The 21,658-nt window shown below is 47.1% G+C and overlaps 2 protein-coding genes across 5 annotated transcripts in view; one reads left to right on the top strand and one right to left on the bottom strand.

Moving 5' to 3' along the window:
- The window catches only part of LOC132823847 (uncharacterized protein KIAA0513-like), a 119,621-nt gene that overhangs the window by 808 nt on the left and 97,155 nt on the right, over window positions 1-21,658 (bottom strand). The window contains exons 1-4 of one of the 2 annotated variants that reach the window (XM_060837908.1): window positions 13,866-13,890; window positions 11,799-11,975; window positions 9,100-9,239; window positions 2,292-2,444 (exon numbers count right to left, since the gene is read on the bottom strand). In XM_060837908.1, coding sequence (XP_060693891.1) covers window positions 2,292-2,444; window positions 9,100-9,239; window positions 11,799-11,952 — 447 coding nt within the window. In that variant the 5' untranslated portion in view covers window positions 11,953-11,975; window positions 13,866-13,890. Of the gene's footprint in view, window positions 1-2,291; window positions 2,445-9,099; window positions 9,240-11,798; window positions 11,976-13,865; window positions 13,891-21,658 lie in introns of those variants that run through there. The other variant, XM_060837909.1, reaches the window with a different exon arrangement.
- LOC132823846 (TERF1-interacting nuclear factor 2) overlaps window positions 14,577-21,658 on the top strand; it is a 65,087-nt gene continuing 58,005 nt past the window's right edge. For all 3 annotated transcript variants that reach the window (XR_009645602.1, XM_060837902.1, XM_060837899.1), the window contains exons 1-2: window positions 14,577-14,709; window positions 20,015-20,223. Coding sequence is in view for 2 of the 3 variants with exons in the window: in XM_060837902.1 (XP_060693885.1) it covers window positions 14,610-14,709; window positions 20,015-20,223 (309 nt within the window). In the remaining variant the exon portion in view is untranslated. The remainder of the gene's footprint in view (window positions 14,710-20,014; window positions 20,224-21,658) is intronic.

The raw sequence follows: 21,658 nt of genomic DNA, 5'->3' as shown, positions 1-21,658 counted from the left end.
CTCAACATAAACCTTCTCTCATCCATCCTTGGCTAACTCAACCAGCATAACCCTCTTTATCCTCAATCATTGTTCCTTTACCACACTGTTAAACACAACAGAAATTGTTGTTCCAGCATTCCACTTGAACAACTTAAAGGGGAATTTAATTGTCTCGTTCTCTGCTGACCACTCACTCATGACCCAAGATCAAAAAAGAGGGATGGACTTCGTTTTTCTGGCAGTGAGGACCCATGATGGGCAATTGTTTTGTACATTTTCTTTTGGCTGTTCTTTAATTTTTGCTTCTGTTTTTAATCCTGTTTTTTTGTACACTAAGATGTACCCTGGAGAATGGTGACCTTGTACACTCTTCATTGTACTCCTGTATTTGAATTCACAAGACAATAAAACCTAAATCTAAAAAATATTTTGGCATCTTAACCAAACATTGAATGAATGCCAACACCTCCAGGCCATTGGAGTGAAGGTCAAGATGAGATTGAATCTCAGATGGAAACCACTTTGGCAGCAAAGACAACAGACTACACACAGCTTCACTTGCTCTGGTCTATCTAACAGCAGAGTACTCTGAGACATTAGACTAGAGTAGCTACTTGTACGAGTACACATTGAACCTCCTGATGTTCACAAGGAAAACATCTTCATTAAGAAAACACCATTGACTGTCAGCTGACGATGCACTGCTATCGACACAGAACCTCAAAACCTAGCCGCTGAGCCACACAGCACACTCCACAAACTGAGGACAGCCCCACTCACAATGACCCAGCTCCAGGCTGACTACAAACATCCCTGACCCCAACCTTGAAACTGGCCAAAGCAGTTATGTCCAAGATTTTAATCTTTCACGGAAAATCCAACTCTCAACCTGAGGGGATAACGTGACCACTTGCTGCACAAGAGGACATGAGAAACAGCTCAAATTTGTGACAGTGGGTGCAAATGTTAGACCATCACCACACAACTGAACACATGCTGGAGAGATCAGTTCTGGTGGCACCACAACCATTCACAGTGTGGTAGCTGAATGTCGACTGGACTGTTAACTCGATAGCAAACTGTTTCCATGTTAGTGTGGCATAGATTTGTTTGACAATGAGGTCATTCCTGTCAAAACGTGGACAACACAATAGACAATCTGTACACAGCAAGCTCCCATGAAATAAATTACAGCAACAAGTTACAGTTAATCTGTTTCACTTGAGTGCGATGATGCGAGTCAAAAGAGAATATCATAGAATAAGTAAAGAAACATGACAAAATGACTGCTGCACCATCATCCTGCCATCATTTTACTCTCATTTCCACTATCACCGATCTCCCCTCTCTGTCTCTCTCTCTCTCCTTGCTGAAAAACAGTTACATTTTGAACTGATTCTAGAGAGTTTGTTGATTTGTCAAAGAAAATTAGGCTAAGGCACTAATGACACACCCACATCCCGTGAATCCTAAAAAGAAAGGAAATTTTAATTTGTGCTCCCTGTCCAAAATCTGCTGAGTATTTCATAACTCTTAAGAAATATTAGGGGAGGCAACCAAAAGGCTGGCTGAAGAGCTTTTCAGGAATGTCTTAAAAAAAAGTGGAAAGAGAGTTTGAGAGAGAGAGGTTGAGGGATGGAATTAAGAGTAAAAAATGAGGTCTGCAGATGCTGGAGATCACAGCTGCAAATGTTTTGCTGGTCAAAGCACAACAGGCCAGGCAGCATCTCAGGAATAGAGAATTCGACGTTTCGAGCATAAGCCCTTCATCCTGATGAAGGGCTTATGCTCGAAACGTCGAATTCTCTATTCCTGAGATGCTGCCTGGCCTGCTGTGCTTTGACCAGCAACACATTTGCGGATGGAATTAAGAGTCTGGGTTGAAAAGTGTGGTGCTGGAAAAGCACATCAGGCCAGCAGGCATCCGAGAAGCAGGAGAGTCAACGTTTTGGGCATAAGCCCATCATCAGGATCTGCTGTGCTTTGGCAGCAAAGACAACAGACTACACACTGCTTCACTTGCTCTGGTCCATCTAACAGCAGAGTACTCTGAGACATTAGACTAGAGTAGCTACTTGTACGAGCACACATTGAACCTCCTGATGTTCACAAGGACAACACCCTCATTAAGAAAACACTTTTCAACTCTGACCGTCCAGCATCTGCAGTCCTACTTTCTCCTATTAAGAATCTTCGGCCCAGGCAACAGAAGACACAAACTAGAATGGCGAGGATAAACAGGATAGGGACGAAGAAGGGAGACTGGAATTGAAGGAAGGCATTAGAATAACATGGCAGGCAGTTCTTACCAACTGGGCGATGAGATGTGAGGCCTCCGTCTGGTTGGCCACAGGCAACACAGTCATTCCCAGCTCTAACACCACAAACCTTTGCACTGCAGGGAAGTACTGCTCACTCAGTGGGCTTTTTTCCACCACAACGATTCCATTTAAAGTACTTGCCTAGAGTTAAAGATAATAGATGCCGATAAAAATATTGACAAAATTAACAGACCATATAGCCTTCAAATAATGAAGGACCTCTCCCTCTGAGCATCATCCTTTGAATTGATCCTTTAGATATTCAAAAACCATTTTTATTTTCACATTCTGCCTCTCCAATATCCTCTCTCTCTTGCAGCCACTAACCTCTATAGAACTAATTCTCTAGTAGCAGGGTGATGATATGGATTGCTGTCGATAACAGCAGTCCATCATCCTGCCATCACTTATTACAGCAGAACAGGTAATTCACATGTCACCAAGTGAAATTCTAATTGATTTAAATTGAATAGGAGGGAAATGAGGTGAAATTGTACCGAACTTTGGTTCATCTGCAATTGGTGGAGCATGTACTGATCTGGTCACCATTTCTTGAAAATGGATAGAGGCACTGGTGAGGATATAGATCTATTTATGAGGACGATATCAGAACTGCAAGGGTGTACCTATCGTGAAATAAAGGACAGTCTAGCTTTTTCTTGAAAAGGAAACGTTGAAAGGTGATCTGATTTTTTTTTTAAAAGTGATGAAAAGCTTTGATAGAGTTGACACAGAAGCCATTAATCAACGATCACCAAATAATTAAACTGGGAATTCAGAAGAATTTTTTTCCCAAGAGAGTAGCGAGAATTTGAACTTGTTACCAGACAATCAGCCACTTAACAGGATGGAGGGGAAGCAGAACAGTGCAGTCTCAGCTAAAGCTTCATAGACCTGGATGGGCCAAAGGGATATCAATGTATTTTCCAGCAAAGGAGCCATTGCTGGCCAGGTGGGTATCAGCCTCTCCAAATTCTGGAAACTCTAAACAATGAAAATCTAATCCTTGCAGTTCAAATACACCCTCAATGTTGGTTTCAGTTTCATAACATTTCATAAAGTTGTGAATGTAGTAGCCATTCTAGACCAGGGGAGTTCCACAGCCCACATTAAGATCAATAAGTTTTACAGATGTCGACTGAGGGAGTAGTGTTGGCCTGGATACAGGAGGATTTCAGTGAATTAAAAACAGTCATTTGGTAGTACAGACACTGCGAATTGCTGAAATCAGACATTTTGTTGAAAAGTTTTCCCTTTCACTCAATCAGGACAATTTGCAAGAATGCCAATTCACAGTAAAGCTAAACATTTAGATTATTGAGAGGAGAATGTATTGCCAATACCAATCAGAGTCCAACTTGCTAATCAATCAGGACTCTCTTCTCACAAGTATAACTGATATCATTCCTCTTGAATTTGTATTAGTCATAGAGATGTACAGCACGGAAACAGACCCTTAGGTCCAACCCGTCCATGCCGTCTAGATATCCCAACGCAATCTAGTCCCACCTACCAGCACTGGCCCATATCCGTCCAAACCCTTCCTATTCATATAGTCATCCAGCCTTTTAAATGTTGTAATTGTACCAGCCTCCACCACATCCTCTGGCAGCTCATTCCATACACGTACCACCCTCTGCATGAAAAAGTTGCCCCTTAGGCTTCTTTTATATCTTTCCCCTCTCACCCTAAACCTATGACCTCTAGTTCTGGACTCCCCATCCCAGGGAAAAGACTTTGTCTATTTATCCTATCCATGCTCCTCATGATTTTATAAAGCTCTATAAGGTCACCCCTCAGCCTCCGACGCTCCAGGGAAAACAGTCCCAGCTTGTTCAGCCTCTCCCTATAGCTCAATTCCTCCAGCCCTGGCAACATCCTTGTCAATCTTTTCTGAACCCTTTCAAGTTTCACAACATCCTTCTGATAGGAAGGAGACCAGAATTGCACGCAATATTCCAACAGTGGCCTAACCAATGTCCTGTACAGCCACAACATGACCTCCTAAGTCCTGAACTCAATACACTGACCAATAAAGGAAAGAATACCAAATGCCTTCTTCACTATCCTGTCTACCTGCAACTCCACTTTCAAGGAGCTATGAACTTGCACTCCAAGGTCTCTTTGTTCAGCAACATTCCCTAGGACCTTACCATTAAGTGTATAAGTCCTGCTAAGATTTGCTTTCCCAAAATTAATTCTAAATTAAACTCCATTTGCCACTTCTCAGCCCATCTGATCAAGATCCCATTGTAATCTGAGGTTTTTTGCTAACCACTACACCTCCGATTTTGGTGTCATCTGCAAACTTACTAACTGTACCTCTTATGCTCACATCCAAATCATTTATCTAAATGACAAAAAGTAGAGGACCCAGCACGGATCCTTATGGCACTCCACTGGTCACAGGCCTCCAGTCTGAATAGCAACCCTCCACTGACACCCTCTGTCTTCTACCTTTGAGCCAGTTCTGTATCCAAATGGCTAGTTCTCCCTGTATTCCATGAGATCTAACCTTGCTCACCAGTCTCCGATGGGGAACCTTGTCAAATGCCTTACTGAAGTCCATATAGATCACATCTACTGCTCTGCCCACATCAATCCTCTTTGTTAGTTCTTCAAAAAACTCAATCAAGTTTGAGAGACATGATTTCCCACGCACAAAGCCATGTTGACTATTCCTAATCAGTTCTTGCCTTTCCAAATACATGTACATCCTGTCTCTCAGGATTCCCTCCAACAACTTGCCCACCACCGACATCAGAATCATCGGTCTATAGTTCCCTGGCTTGTCCTTACCACCTTTCTTAAACAGTGGCACCATGTTAGCCAACCTCCAGTCTTCTGGCATCTCACCTGTGACTATCGATGATATAAATATCTCAGTAAGAGGCCCCACAATCACTTCCCTAGCTTTCCACAGAGTTCTAGGATATACTGGATCAAGTCCTGTGGATTTATCCACTTTTATCCATTTCAAGACATCTAGCACTTCCTTCTCTATAATATGGACATTTTTCAAGATGTCACCATGCATTTCCCTACAGTCTATACCTTCCATGTCCTTTTCCACAGTAAACACTGATGCAAAATACTCATTTAGTATCTCCCCCATTTTCTGCAGCTCCACACAAAGGCCGCCTTGCTGATCATTGAGGGGCCCTATTCTCTCCCTAGTTACCATTTTGTCCTTAATGTATTTGTAAAAACTCTTTGGATTCTCCTTTACTGTATTTGCAAAAACTATCTCATGTCCCCTTTTTACACTCTTGATTTCCCTCTTAATATATTCCTAATGCCTTTATACTCTAAGGATTCACTTGATCTATCCTGTCTTTACCTGACAATATGCTTCCTTCTTTCTCTTAACGAAACCCTCAATGTCTTTAGTCACCCAGCATTCCCTATATCTACCAGCCTTTCCTTTCACCCTGACAGGAATATAGTTCTCTGGACTCTCATTATCTCATTTCTGAAGGCTTCCCATTTTCCAGTTGTCCCATTACCTGTGAACATCTATGCCCAATCAGCTTTTGAAAGTTCTTGCTAAATACCATAAAAATTGGCCTTTCTCCAATTTAAAACTTCAACTTTTAAATCTGATCTATCCTCTTCCATCACTATTTTAAAACTAATAGAATTATGATCACCGGCCCCAAAGTACTCCCCCCACTGACACCTCAGTCACCTGCCCTGCCTTATTTCCCAAGAGTAAGTCAAGTTTTGCACCTTCTCTAGTAGGTACATCCACATACTGAATCAGAAATTTTTCTTGTACATACTGAAATTCCTCTACATCTACACCCTTAACACTATGGCAGTCCCAGTCGATGTTTGGAAAGTTAAAATCCTCTACCATAACCATCATATTATTTTTACAGATAACTGAGATCTCCTTACAAATTTGTTTTCAATTTCTCTCTGATTATTAGGGGGGCCAATAACACAATCCCAATAAGATGATCATCCCTTTCTTACGGATGTAGTCATGGTTTGGAGATGCTGGTGTTGGACTGGGGTGTACACAGTTAAAAATCACACAACATCAGGTTATAGTCCAATTATATTGCTTCCAATTAAACCTGTTGGACTATAACCTGATGTTGTGTGATTTTTAATTATGGATGTAGGTTTGCTCACTGAACGGTTCATTTCCAGATGTTTCATTACCTTACTGGGTAACATTTCAGTGAAGCACTGCTGAAAACTCCTGGTTTCTATTTACACGTTTGGGTTGATGATGTCATTTCCTGTGGTGAAGTCACTTCCTGCTCATTTTCTCAGGGGGTGGTAGATGGGGTCTAACTCCATGTGTTTGTTGAGAGAATTCCAGTTGGAATGCCATGGTCCTAGGAATTCTCATGCGTCTGTCTGTACCTCGGACTAGAGAATCCCATAACACAATTGATCGCTTGGAACCCGACGTACCTCTCATTGCATTAGAGCCAGTCTCAATACCAGAAACTTGGCTGCTCGTGCTACATACCCTCAAATGTCCATCATCACCTACATTTTCCAAAACAGCATACTTGTTTGAAATGGGAATAGCCACAGAAGACTCCTAAATGACCTGCCGACCTCTCTTACCTTTCCTAGAGTTAACCCATCTTTGTGACTGTATCTGTGACTTTCCCACCTTCCTATAACTGCCATCCATCACATCCCTTTGCTCTTGTAAATTCCTCATTGCCTCTCCCTGCCTCTCCAATCGATCCATTTGATCTGATAGGATTTGCAACCAACGGCATTTATTGCAGATATATTCCTTAGTAACCCGTAAACTCCCGAAACTCCCACATCCGACAAGAGCAACATATCACTCTACTAAAGGACATTTTACTTCTTTCAATCTACGACCCAAAACATAACACTGTCTTATTCTTCTACAAAACACTGCTCCAGGTTAAATTAATACTTATGGCTTATATTTTTAAGTTCAATCAAGAGACATAGCTTAATAAAACATATAATCAAGAAAGAACCCACTCTACTCACTACTGCAGACTTATTTTAAGGCCACACTTAAAATCCACTTATCTGCTTCTGTGCTGTGACCTCTCCAAACAAGTTCCTCTAAGATCAGTTATGAATTTCACTTTTTTAATTTTCCCAGATGCACTCTGATGTCCAGCGATACATGAGTCCAACAGCAAAGGCAGTAACTGCTAACTCTGTCAGTTAGCAGTGTGGGTTCGTTCTTTCTTTCTTTCTCTCTCTCTCTCCTGCATTGACCTCATGATGTGCTTCCTTTGTCTGTTCTTCTCCCTTTTAAAACTGTTGTTGTTTTGACTTTTTTTTCCCAAAGTTCCAAAACAATGCAACAGCATATGAAACAGTAATTGCTGCTCCTGCAATTCAAGGAAATCACCTCCAACACCTAAAATACCTCAGGAAAGGAGCAGCTCTTACAGCCAGAAATTTTTCCCGTCCTCCATCTTGGATTACCCAGAATCCCTCCTTGCAAGGTAAAAAGCTTTTATAAAAGGTGACTTTTTTCAGCAATACTCGAATTAAAATGACTGATGATAAATTCCTCCAGACTGTTTGGGATGCTGTCTATTTTTGTTAAGCTCCACATTATGTCATACCTACACAGAATCAGACCATACTGCCCACCTTCTCCATCAATCATAGATTGAGATGGGGAAAAGTTGGGAGGATGCTTGCATCGAGCATAAGCACCAGCATGGACTGATTGGGCAGAATGGCTGGTTTCTATACCATATGTCTTACATAATCCGGTGAGTCAATGCTAGCTTTCTGTACAGCAATCCATACAGTCCCAAATCTCCATTCTATCACCACAGTCTTACAGGTTCATTTCCATGAAGTGCCCACTCAGTTTCCTTTTGAAACAATTGATCACATCCTCTATCATCCTGGGAGACAGCAAGTTCCAGATCATTACCACTTGCTTCTTAAAAAGGCTTTGCCTCACATCTCTCTGATATCCTTTGGTGGTTGGGAAGGAGGGTTAATTGAATCCATTCTTTTGAGTTATAACAATGAGACCTAGAGAAATGAAACTGCACAAACTACAGAGGCTGCAAATCAGAAACAAAAACTGAAGTTGCTGGAAAAGCTCAGCAGGTCTGGCAGCATCAGTGGCATGAAATCAGAGTTAATATTTGGGTCCAATGACACTTGCTCAGAGAAAATGAGTTGGGGTTTCAGCATTGGTCTAGTTTAGAAATGAAAGTGTTGATAGGTTGAATGCTTCCTGTTCTTGTGTAACTCCAGGTGCAATCCCTGGAACACAGAGTTCCCAACTGGGGATTATTCCTGCTTCTCAGTGCAGGCATGTTGTGGTCAATTTTTACTTTTCCACTGCAGCCTGAACTGACATGGGGTGACCTTGCACAAGCCTTCAGCACCACCCGAGCTGCTGGAAATGCCTGGTCAGTTTGCAAGGCAAGGTATGATATTGGTATCAGAACTTGCGTGGAGTGCTGGGACACATCAGGTGCCTATTAGATAAGTATCATGGTGCTCTCTCAGAATTTCCATCATTGTTTTGAACGGAGTGTAAAGTAACAGGAAGGTCCATCTTGCATAATATCTGGCTCCAAACTTTTATCAATAGGGTCTGAGTGTAGGCTGAGTATCTTCTGGTCACAATGTGGTATTCAAGGATAACAGGCAAAGGAAGGAACAGGTAGATTTTCTCCACTGACCCATGTCTACTTAAAAGTTATATTTTTTTTTAGAAAAAAATAGGTTTGAGAAATTTGGAACTGAAGTTAAATTGAACTCAATCAGTTTCACTGCACAGGGAAGATCCCACCCACATACTTACATTTCGAAATCGGACGAGCTTCCTTTTATATGCACTTCCAGCCACAAGGTCTGCCTCAGAAACATACAAGACACACAGACGCTTGGAGATGTGGAAATCAACCAGACCCAAACCATCTTCAAAAATAACTGTAATCCGACCTACAAAGAAAGTATATCCAGAGGATGGCTGATTAGAAAAACAGAAAATGCTGGAAAAGTTCAGCAGGTCTGGCAGCACCTGTGAAGAGGAATCAAAGTTAATATTTTGGATCCAGTGATGTTTCCTCAGAACTGATGGAAGCTAGGAAAATGTTGGTTTGTATGCAGGAGATAGGGTGTTAGGAGGGAGTAAAGAGTAAATGACAGGTGGGAACACAGCACAAACAGAGGGAAGAAAGGTGGCTGATTAGTATCTGTTGACAATCAATATATTTTGTTAGGTTTATTGTATGTTCAAGAGAGTCAACTTAGGAACATAGGAGTGGGAGTAGGTCATTCAGTCCCTTCAGTCTGATCCACCATTCAATCAGATCGTGACTGATCAGTAGCCCAACTCCACATTCCTACCTTTGGTCCATTTCCCTGAAAGCTTTGCTTAAAAATAATCTGATTTAAAATACAATTGCAACATTTAAAAGGCACCTGGATGGGTATATGAATAGGAAGGGTGTGAAGGGACATGGGCCAGGTGCTGGCAGTTGGGACTAGATTGGGTTGGGATATCTGGTCTGCACGGATGGGTTGGACCGAAGGGTCTGTTTCCATGCTGTACATCTCTACAACTCTATGAACAACTGATCCAGCAACCATTTCTCTTTGTGAAAGAGTGTTCCAAACGTGTATCTACCCACCCTTTATTTCAAATTCCAGCAAGCATTGTTTGGTCCAAAGAGAACAACGGGAAGACACTGGCAGATGTGTCAAGGATTGAAATGATAGTTTCACCTCAATATTTGGTCGAGGAAATATTGACTCAGAGCTTGATGTCAAATCAATAATCTGACAGCACAAAATGATCTGTGGGGTCCAGAGGGTCTGTGGAGAGTAGCGCTGAATATCACACTGAACTACACTATCCCTGGAAAGGAAAGAGTGTCTGGATAAGGAAAAGGTTTGAACCAGACATTGTTAAGGACTTCTGGGATAGAGTGCTGTGATGAAGAGCAAAGTCAAGATTAGAGATAATTTGCTGCGGGTAGACAGGTCAGATTGCAACACTGAAATATTCTCATACAGCTGGACAGAGCCAGATGGCAGGGAACAAAAGGTGATGTGAGTGGCACAGGGAATTCCCAGAGGACAGAAAAAAATGCAATGCTACAGTCCCATTCATAGAGATGTACAGCACAGAAACAGACCCTTCGGTCCAATTCATCCATGCCGACCAGATATGCCAACCGAATCTAGTCCCACCTGCCAGCACCCAGCCCATATCTCCAAACCCTTCCTATACATATACCCATCCAGATGCCTTTTAAATGCTGCAATTGTACTAGTCTACACCACTTCCTCTGGCAGTTCATTCCATACATGACCCTAAACCTCACACAAGAGGTTATTTATGATGGTTGCCTGAGTGTAGCTGTATAGTGATGGGTCATTAGCTGATATTGTGGCACATTTATAATGTCACTGGACTAGCAATCCAAAAACCCAGACTAATGCTCTGGGCTCATGGGCCCAAATTCCACTATGGTAGCTAGTGAAATTTAAATTCAATCAATGTATCTGTAATTGAGAGCTGGTGTCAGGAAACCATGATCATAAAAGTCTCTCCATTTCAATAATGCCTTTCAGGCAGGGAAATCTCTTACCTGATCTAACTGTGATTGCAGACCACAAAGAACATGATCAACCTTTCACTGATCTCTATTACAGTTCAGCGAACAACTATCTTCAAGGACAATTAGGGATGGGCAAAACTCCTCTAGCTTATCTCTCCATGCTGTGAGCTCACTGCCTTTATTCCTGATGAAGGGCTTTTGCCTGAAACGTCGATTTCGCTGCACTTTGGATGCTGCCTGAACTGCTGTGCTCTTCCAGCACCACTAATCCAAAAACTGTTCACCTTGTCAGTGACATCAACATTACATGAAATGAAAGGAAACCAGAAACTGGACTAAAGTATTTATAATCATAGCGCCATACAGAATGGAAACAGACCCTTCAGTAAAACGCATCCGCACTGACCAAACATCCCAATCTGACCTAGTCGCATTTGCCAGCATTTGGTCTATATTCCTCGAAACTCTTCCTACTCATATACCCAGATAACTTGTAAATGTTGTAATTGTACCCACCTCCACCATGACCTCTGGCAGCTCAATCCATACAGAAACCACCTTCTCTGTGTGCAAAAGCTATCCTTTAGGTCCCTTTTAAATTTTTACCCTCTCATCATAAACCTATGCCATCTAGTTTTAGACTTCCCTACCCTGGAAAAAGACCTTGTCTATTTATCCTATCTGTGCCCCTCATGATTTTATAAATTTCTCCAAGGTCAACCCACAACCTCAAACACTCCGGTGAATTTTGAAACACAAAGATGTTGAACAAGACTTATCCCTGATGAAGGGCTTATGCTCGAAATGTCGAATTCTCTATTCCTGAGATGCTGCCTGGCCTGCTGTGCTTTGACCAGCAACACATTTGCAGCTGTGATCTCCAGCATCTGCAGACCTCATTTTTTACTCCAAGACTTATCTTGTACCAACTTACCCTGAAAGCCTTGAACGAGTTCTGAACCTCTCCATTTCTCATTCACAATGACATGTCCACTGGGGACTGAATTAGCTCCAGCACGGACTGGGGTGCTTGACATACTGGAACTCATTGAAATTTCCATCACAGCTCTTGAAATCTTATAACACATACATCACATTCTGTTTTACCTGTCTGGAAAATAACCAGAAATCAAGTTCAGTAGGTTTCAAAATTGTGTAAAAGCTCAAAATCTGGATAAATGGTTGCAAATAAACCAATCCCTTTTCTTTACTAACACTACCCCAGTAGTATCCTTTACGTTTACTGCAAATCGAAGAGAGAGTGTCAATCAGTGAGAGTCAAATTATTACAAGAACTCAGGAAAATGTAAACAGTGCACCAAGTACAATTCATTTCCCATTTTGCTAAACAATGATTAATGATAGGGGGAATCAAAGGTTATGGGAAGAAAGCAAAAGAAAGGGGTTGAAAAATCAGCCATGATTGAATGGTGGAGCAGATTCAATAGGCTGAATAGCCTAATTTCTCTCCTAGGTCTTATGGTCAGCCAAAAGAAGACAGGGGTCCCATAGAAACAAAGGATAGATTTCAGGTTAGTTTGATTTGTCTGATTTGATTTATTTATCACCATGTATTGTTACAATATTCAGTGAAAAGTGTTGTATAGTGTCATCACTTGCAAGAGGATTCGCAGTCGGGTTAAAATCAACGAGCTAAAAACAATGATTGCAGATGCTGGAAACCAGATTCTGGATCAGTGGTGCTGGAAGAGCACAGCAGCTCAGGCAGCATCCATGATGAAGGGCTTTTGCCCGAAATGTCGATGTCACTGCACTTTGGATGCTGCCTGAACTGCTGTGCTCTTCCAGCACCACTGATCCAGAATAATGTCATCACTCTCAGGCACCATCTTAAAACACAGAAAAATAAGCTAAAACATAGAATATAAAAGGTAGAAAAATATAGAAAAAGTCCTTCTTCTTAAGCACTTCACCATGCAATTTTTCCACGAGAAAAGTTTCACCACTCCGTTGAAAAACCTCTCAACCAATCCCAATAGATCATTCTTTGTGAGTGATCTAATCTGTCTGTACTCTCCACAGCTCCTTCCTCAGAGCCCTGGAACCTACCCCTTTCTCAAGTATTTATCTAATTTTCATCTAAAAATTACTAACGAGGATAATTCCATTAATCTTGAAGGTAGGGCAATCCAGAATGCAGCAACTTGCAGCACAAAATGTTTCTGAGAATGATCTGGAATCTGTCTCTGAACTCTGTGGGCGGCACGGTGGCACAGTGGTTAGCACTGCTGCCTCACAGCGCCTGACACCCGGGTTCAATTCCCGACTCAGGCGACTGACTGTGTGGAGTTTGCACGTTCTCCCCGTGTCTGTGTGGGTTTCCTCCGGGTGCTCCGGTTTCCTCCCACAGTCCAAAGATGTGCGGGTCAGGTGAATTGGCCATGCTAAATTGCCCGTAGTGTTAGGTAAGGGGTAAATGTAGGGGTATGGGTGGGTTGCGCTTCGGCGGGTCGGTGTGGACTTGTTGGGCCGAAGGGCCTGTTTCCACACTGTAAGTAATCTAATTATATCCTTATTATTGTGAGCAATGTTGGAGGTTTACTAAATTGATGCTGGGGATGAAGAGCTTGCCGTACGAGGACAAGTTGAGGACTCCGGGTCTACACTTGATGAAGTAGAGAAAGGGGGAAGAAATCAGATGACAGAATTCTGAGAGTCCTGGATAGAGGGGACATGGAGAACATGATGGAGAACAATGATGGAGAACAATGATGGAGAACAATGATGGAGAACAATGATGGAGAACAATGATGGAGAACATGATGGAGAACATGGGAGACACGGAGCAGCCTCAGGGTGAAGGGGCAGTGACACAAGGTGGAGCTTGTGGAGCCAGAGGGTGGTGATTCTGTGAGAGACGTTACAGCAGGAGCAGCGTCCCTGACACACAGCAGCCATGAGCGGGTGGCGGAGCACACTCGATAGATTCTACTCCCATATTTCATGCTTTAATTCCTAATACTCTAATACAAAGGCTCACCGAGCTTCCAAAGCCGTTATGAACTCTCACCTCAGACTGACGGAGCTCCCGCCAAGCGCACTCATTGGACAGGACCACGCGGGCAGCGATTGGCTAGGAAGTGTCTCCCTCTGGATAGCGCGGTCTGATTGGTCCGCAAGTCAGCGTCATGCCTCGGCAATCACGTGAAACATTGGCATCACGTGACGGCTCCAGGACCGCGGGGTGGATCATGGGGCGGGGCGGAGCTGAAGGGCTGGTCACGGGGAAGGACGGAGCTGAGCTTGGAATGGGCGGGTCGGTGGCGGGGCCCGCAGTGTGGGGGCGGGGTCTCGATTCTATGGGCGGGGCATCGGGACCGAGGCGGGTCTCGGTTGGAGGGGCTGGCGCGGGGTCGGGCCTTGACACGGGGCACGGCTCGGGCTGGGGCGGGTCTAGGCTCTGGCGGGGCGCGGGGCGGGACGCCGGGCTGGAGCGGGGCTCGGGATGGGGTGGGGCGGTGCCTAGGCACGGGGTGGGGCGAGGATCGGGTCGAGGCGGGGCCTAGGCACGGGGCGTGGCCTGGAGCGGGGCGGGAGGCCGGGCTGGGGCGGGGCTCGGGATGGGATGGGGCGGGGTCTAGGCACGGGGCGTGGCCTGGAGCGGGGCGGGAGGCCGGGCTGGGGCGGGGCTCGGGATGGGATGGGGCGGGGTCTAGGCACGGGGCGTGGCCTGGAGCGGGGCGGGAGGCCGGGCTTGTCGGGACATGTCAGACGGACGGCGGCAATGCCACTGCAAGAGGCTTCACCCCGGAGGGCTCTCCCGAAACTACAGCAATGGTTACTCGACTACAGCAGCCGGCACCGTCTGGACTCCATCAGCCGCAGTGAGTAAGAGAGAGGGCTCGGATACTGGTACCGACTGGGCCCTGGCACTGACCCCCCGACAGTGCGGCACTCCCTCAGCACTGACCCCCCGACAGTGCGGCACTCCCTCAGCACTGACCCCCCGACAGTGCGGCACTCCCTAAGCACTGACCCCCCGACAGTGCGGCGCTCCCTCAGCACTGGCCCTCCGACAGTGCGGCGCTCCCTCAGCACTGGCCCTCCGACAGTGCGGCGCTCCCTCAGCACTGACCCTCCGACAGTGCGGCACACCCTCAGCACTGACCCTCCGACAGTGCGGCGCTCCCTCAGCACTGACCCCCCGACAGTGCGGCACACCCTCAGCACTGACCCCCCGACAGTGCCCACTCCCTCAGGACTGACCCTCCGACAGTGCGGCACACCCTCAGCACTGACCCCCCGACAGTGCCCACTCCCTCAGGACTGACCCTCCGACAGTGCGGCACACCCTCAGCACTGGCCCTCCAACAGTGCGGCACTCCCTCAGCACTGACCCCCCGACAGTGCGACACTCCCTAAGCACTGACCCCCCGACAGTGCGACACTCCCTAAGCACTGACCCCCCGACAGTGCGACACTCCCTAAGCACTGACCCCCCGACAGTGCGACACTCCCTCAGCACTGACCCTCCGACAGTGCGGCGCTCCCTCAGCACTGGCCCTCCGACAGTGCGGCACTCCCTCAGCACTGACCCTCCGACAGTGCGGCACTCCCTCAGCACTGACCCTCCGACAGTGCAGCGCTCCCTCAGCACTGGCCCTCCGACAGTGCAGCACTCCCTCAGGACTGACCCTCCGACAGTGCCCACTCCCTCAGCACTGACCCTCCGACAGTGCCCACTCCCTCAGCACTGACCCTCCGACAGTGCGGCACTCCCTCAGGACTGACCCCCCGACAGTGCCCACTCCCTAAGCACTGACCCCCCGACAGTGCGGCGCTCCCTCAGGACTGACCCCCCGACAGTGCCCACTCCCTCAGCACTGACCCTCCGACAGTGCGGCACTCCCTCAGCACTGACCCCCCGACAGTGCGGCGCTCCCTCAGCACTGACCCCCCGACAGTGCGGCGCTCCCTCAGCACTGACCCCCCGACAGTGCGGCGCTCCCTCAGCACTGACCCCCCGACAGTGCGGCGCTCCCTCAGCACTGACCCCCCGACAGTGCGGCGCTCCCTCAGCACTGACCCCCCGACAGTGCGGCGCTCCCTCAGCACTGACCCCCCGACAGTGCGGCGCTCCCTCAGCACTGACCCCCCGACAGTGCGGCGCTCCCTCGGCGCTGACCCCCCGACAGTGCGGCGCTCCCTCGGCACTGACCCCCCGACCGTGCGGCGCTCCCTCGGCACTGACCCCCCGACCGTGCGGCGCTCCCTCGGCACTGACCCCCCGACCGTGCGGCGCTCCCTCGGCACTGACCCCCCGACAGTGCGGCGCTCCCTCGGCGCTGACCCCCGACAGTGCGGCGCCCCCTCGGCGCTGACCCCGCGACAGTGCGGCGCCCCCTCGGCGCTGACCCCGCGACAGTGCGGCGCCCCCTCGGCGCTGACCCCGCGACAGTGCGGCGCCCCCTCGGCGCTGACCCCGCGACAGTGCGGCGCCCCCTCGGCGCTGACCCCGCGACAGTGCGGCGCCCCCTCGGCGCTGACCCCGCGACAGTGCGGCGCCCCCTCGGCGCTGACCCCGCGACAGTGCGGCGCCCCCTCGGCGCTGACCCCGCGACAGTGCGGCGCCCCCTCGGCGCTGACCCCGCGACAGTGCGGCGCCCCCTCGGTCCTGAGGATAAATAGACAAAGTCTTTTTCCTGGATGGGGGGAGTCCAGAACTAGGGGGCATAGGTTTAGGGTGTGAGGGAAAACATTTAAAATGGACCCAAGGGGCAACGTTTTCACACAGAGGGTGGTACGTGTGTGGAATGAGCTGCCAGAGGAAGTTGTGGAGGCTGGTACAATTACAGCATTTAACGGGCATCTGGATGGTTATATGAATAGGAAGAGTTTGGAGGGATCTGGGCCGGGTGCTGGCAAGTGGGACTAGATTGGTTTGGGATATCTGGTCGGCATGGACAGGTTGGACCAAGAGTCTGTTTCCGTGCTGTACATCTCTATGAACCTCCGACAGCATGACTTCCCCCTCTGAGCTGACCCTGCGACACCACAGCGCTCCCTCGGCGCTGACCATCTGATGGTGTGGCGCTCCCTCAGGCTTTTCTCTGGTTGAGTAATATGGGGGCTGAAAATGTGTTGCTGGAAAAGCGCAGCAGGTCAGGCAGCATCCAAGGAACAGGAAATTCGACATTTCGGGCATAAGCCCTTCATCAGGAATCCTGATGAAGGGCTTATGCCCGAAATGTCGAATTTCCTGTTCCTTGGATGCTGCCTGACCTGCTGCGCTTTTCCAGCAACACATTTTCAGCTCTGATCTCCAGCATCTGCAGACCTCACTTTTTCCTTGAGTAATATGGGGACACTCTATCAGGATAGAGTTGAGGAATAATTCGTAAAGGGCTTGTTAATCCTGGAAGTGTCTCTGTATAGAGAAAGAGAGAGAGCTCTGATGTTCCCTTGCTGCTGGCTTCGTTAACCAGGTTAAGGTAGTCGTTAGTCTGGTTTGGTCCAAACTGAGCTAAACAAACTGATAAAACCTTGCCTCTGCTCTTGAATGGACCGGCTTTTGGACCTAGACTGGTGTGAGGCACCCTGGGGTCAGTGAGGTAACAGTTTCATCCAAGTCTAGTCACTAAAAGCTAAGAGTGTCTGAGTGTTTCCTGCTAAATGAAGTCATTCAGACATGTGCCTGTGATGTTTCTCTCTGTTCTGCCTTATTCATGAATACCCATAGCATTCCCTTTAACAAGAATTTTGTGACAGGAATTATCATGCTTTTTAATATTCAAAGTTAAGATGTTTTTCCATAAACCTGTGTATTGACACAAAGCACATTATCTGCTGGGATGTGTACTGCTGACATGAAAACTGCACAAGGAAAGTCTGAGCAAACCTGCAGCTAAGTAGTATTCCCCATCCCAGCCTCTGCAGCCTGAGCAGGCAAAAGTGAGGACTGCAGATGCTGGCGATTAGAGTTGAGTGTGATGCTGGAAAAGCACAGTAGGTCAGGCAGCATTCAAGGAGCAGGAAAATCAACGTTTCATTCCTGATGAAGGGATTTTGCCCGAAATGTCAATTTTTCCTGCTGCACGGATGCTGCCTGACCTGCTGTGCTTTTCCAGCACCAGACTCTTGAGTGTATTGAGTGATAAGTGAGGCTGGGTCCTAGATACCGCGATTGTAATTGTAACGATGCATATGGTTTTGAGTGTGGAGAGCAAGTGACCGAGTGTTTCTGCTCTCAGTCACCCAGTACAGTGAATCCTGCTTATCAGTGAAGCTATAAACATTGTTCAGGACAAGAAATCACCTGCGGTGACTCTTGTGATCGACTTGCTTATCCACACTCTGGGTCACAGTTATATTTGATATGATGTTGTAGGAAGCAGCTTAGAATAGGAGGAAATAACTTGCTGATTTCCCACCACAGGAAGCATACTGTCTCTGTTACAGCAGAGACTGGAGCCCTGGGTAGCAGGTGTATCGACAACTAGGTCCCTAGGTAACCCAATACCCCCGGCACCAACTTGGATGGTAATTGGAAGCTGTCTAAATGAGCAGCCTGGTTATTGAGGGTGGCCATTTGTTGAGACTTTATTGAGCAGTCTCCCAGAAAATGCTCTCTCAAGTCTGTGTCTGCTTTCAGCAAACACACTCAAGGGAACAGAATCTCCATATTATCCCTGTCCTGAGCAGATGTAATGGATTTTAAATAACAAACTCATTTCACTGCATTTACCAGGTAACTGAAACAGGAAAATGCTGGAAATGCTCAGCAAGCCTTCCAGCATCTGCGGAGAGAGAAGCAGAGTGAATATTTCAGGTCTGTGATCTTTCATCAGAAATGGGAACTGTGAGAGTGGTGACATATATTTCATTGAGAATAGCTGCAGGGAAAGTAGGAGCAAGGGAGGATCTGATTGGGCAATAGAGATGCAATGGCAGAAGGGTTGATGTTGCAAGACAAAAGGAGATGTAATCAGGGAAGTGCAGAAACAGACAGGAAGGTCTAGGGGAGCTGTAAACAGTGATATCATTGATCCCAGGTTGGGAAACAAGTGGGAGTAACAGGAATGATGTCAAACTGTTGTCTCTGGAGGGCAGTAAAAGATCAAATTGAATGTTCCAGTGAAGGTTACTACAAACTGAGTACGAGACAATAGGTGCAGGAGTAGGCCTTTCTGCCCTTCGAGCCTGCACCACCATTCAATATGATCATGGCTGATCATCCTTAATCATTATCCTGTTCCTGCCTTACCTCCATAACCCTTGATTCCACTATCTTTTGAGGGCTTTATCCAACTCTTTCTTAAATGAATCCAGAGACTAGGCCTCCACTGCCCTCTGGGGCAGAGCATTCCATACAGCCACCACTCTCTGGGTGAAGGAGTTTCTCCTCATTTCTGTCCTAAATGGCCTACCCCTTATTTTTAAGCTGTGTCCTCCACTACACAGATTGCTGAAGGTGATACTAATAATTTCATACTGTAACCTCCAACCTGTCTTTTAGAAATGGCTGTTAATGGTGATTTTACTGTTCACGTTCATACCTCCCTTAGACCTTGCATTTAATATCTGTATTTATCCCATCACTATCTTCCTTTTAATCTCTTCCACTCTGTCCTGTCACAGAGACCAATGCAGAGCTATTGTGGAATTATTTGCTAATTGAAACATAGGGGGAGGTAGAGGCCATTCGGCCCTTTGAGCCTGCTCTGCTATTTGCTACGATCATGGCTGATCATCCAAATCAATCCCCATATCCTTTGATCCCTCGAGTCCTAAAAACTATATCTAACTCCCTCCTGAACACATTGTGTTTTGGCTTCGACTGCTGTCTGTGGCAGTGAATTCCACAGGCTCCCCACTCTCTGGGTGAAGATGTGTCTCACCACAATCCTAAGCAGCCTACCCTGTATCCTTAAACTGTGACCCCTGGTTCTGGGCTCACTGGTCATTTGGAACATTCTTTCTGTTTTTACTGTGCCTACTCCTGTTAGAATTTTATAGGTTGCTGTGAGATTCCCTCTCGTTCTTCTAAACTCCAATCAATATAATCCTAACCGTTACGGACTGTCCCTGGATGTCAGTCCCACCATCCCAGGAATCAGTCTAATAAACCTTTGCTATGTCCATCGCCCAGGAGATAGTCAGGTGTCAGGAGCTGTTCCTTTTCTCTTGCAGTTTGCCTGGAGGGAAGGGGTATTCGTATCCCTGATTGTGGAGCTCTGCCTCTCCGAGTAGTCTCTGCTGCCTTATGGGATAGCGTGAGAAATGACCGCACTGAGCATTACGACAGAGTCCTGGATTTTGTGAACACCATCTGGGAACAGGCTGCAGGCCTGGTCTCCTTCCGACATTACCTCAAACTCTGCATTGCGTTCAAAGCCAAGGTAGGTACAGTCCTGGGCAAATTCCATTTCTCACTGCTGCAATTATAAGGGAATGGTGGACACAAGCTGCAGATATTGCACCATATGAGGGAGGGGGGAGGTGACCTTAGCTCCAAGAGGCAATCACGCTTCAGGTCATTTGGAATTGGGCTGTGATCAGGGACAGGCTGTGACTGTTGGTCAGGAGGTCTGAGGACCCAGGGTAATGTTGTCGGAGGGTTTCTGCTTCAACAATAGTTCAGCAGCTATGAGGTTCTCTGAGATGCGCAGACTGTAGTGAGGATGAGCAAACTGACCGTGGTACTCTGGTACATGGAGCCATTCGAGCTGGGGAAGGACATAGGAATGTAGATGTGGTGGTGGGGGAGGGGGTGTGGTGTAATTTGGGGTTGTGGGTAGATGTGGTGGGGGGTTGGTCGGTGTAATTTTGGGATGGAGGGTAGACTTTGTTGTGAGCAGGAGTCCTGGTGGCTAAACTGCCTGCCCAGTGCCATGGTTAAGGACATGTTCTTGGAGAGATAGACAGGCAGAGAGAGACAGATCCTATAGACATTGTCCATGTTGAGCAGAAGCACCTCTCTAAACTCCATCAAAGAATTTGAATAGCTAGGAGCTAAAGCAGAACCTCCAGAGTAATCCTCTCTGGATTGCGACGAAGCCAAGGGCAAACTGGCATTGGGTAAATAAAGTCAAGGAGTTAAAGATGGATGGGGAAGGAATGGGTTTCAGTTTGTACAGCAGAGACACTAGAGCAGAAGACAGCAGTTCCAGTGAATGTGCTTTGTTTGAACCATACTGAGATCAGGATCCTGGTGAATCAAATAACTAGTGATGGACAGGGGGCTTTAAACTAATTGGTGGTGGTGGTTCCGAGGAGAATGCCAGGAGGGTGGCTGGTGCGGGGCGGCGGGGGCGGCGGGGGTGGGGGGGGCGGGCGGGGGGGTGGTGGGGGGGGCGGGCGGGGGGGTGGGCGGGGGGGGGGGTGGGGGGGGGCGGCTGGGGGGCGGGCGGGGGGGCGGGCGGGGGGGCGGGCGGCGGGGGGGGGGCGGGGGGCGGGCGGGGGGGCGGCGGAAGAGACTAAGGAGGGAGGAACATGTAGGCTGACAAAACAAAAGGGTATGTATATAGAACAACCTCAATTATCCAAATTTATGATTATCCAAACAAGATCTCAAGGTCCCGTAAATGCTGCTTTTGTTTGCGAGCAGATCAGTTATCTGAACAATCAGTTATCAGAACGAAATACATTCCTCCCGTCTCATTTGGATGATCAAGGCTTTTCTGTGAACAGTGTAAAGCAGCAAATAGGGTCAAAGGAGGGAAGAATAGTTAGACGACTAAATTAATGGCTCTTTACTCAAATGCATGTAATATCAGAACAAAATAAAGTAACTAATGGTGCTAAAACAGGTTAAATGGGCAGAGGCATGGCTAT

The sequence above is a fragment of the Hemiscyllium ocellatum genome, chromosome 17 (genome assembly GCF_020745735.1).
Source record: "Hemiscyllium ocellatum isolate sHemOce1 chromosome 17, sHemOce1.pat.X.cur, whole genome shotgun sequence".
NCBI classification, from domain to species: Eukaryota; Metazoa; Chordata; class Chondrichthyes; order Orectolobiformes; family Hemiscylliidae; genus Hemiscyllium; species Hemiscyllium ocellatum.
This window is presented reverse-complemented; position numbering and strand designations above follow the sequence as displayed.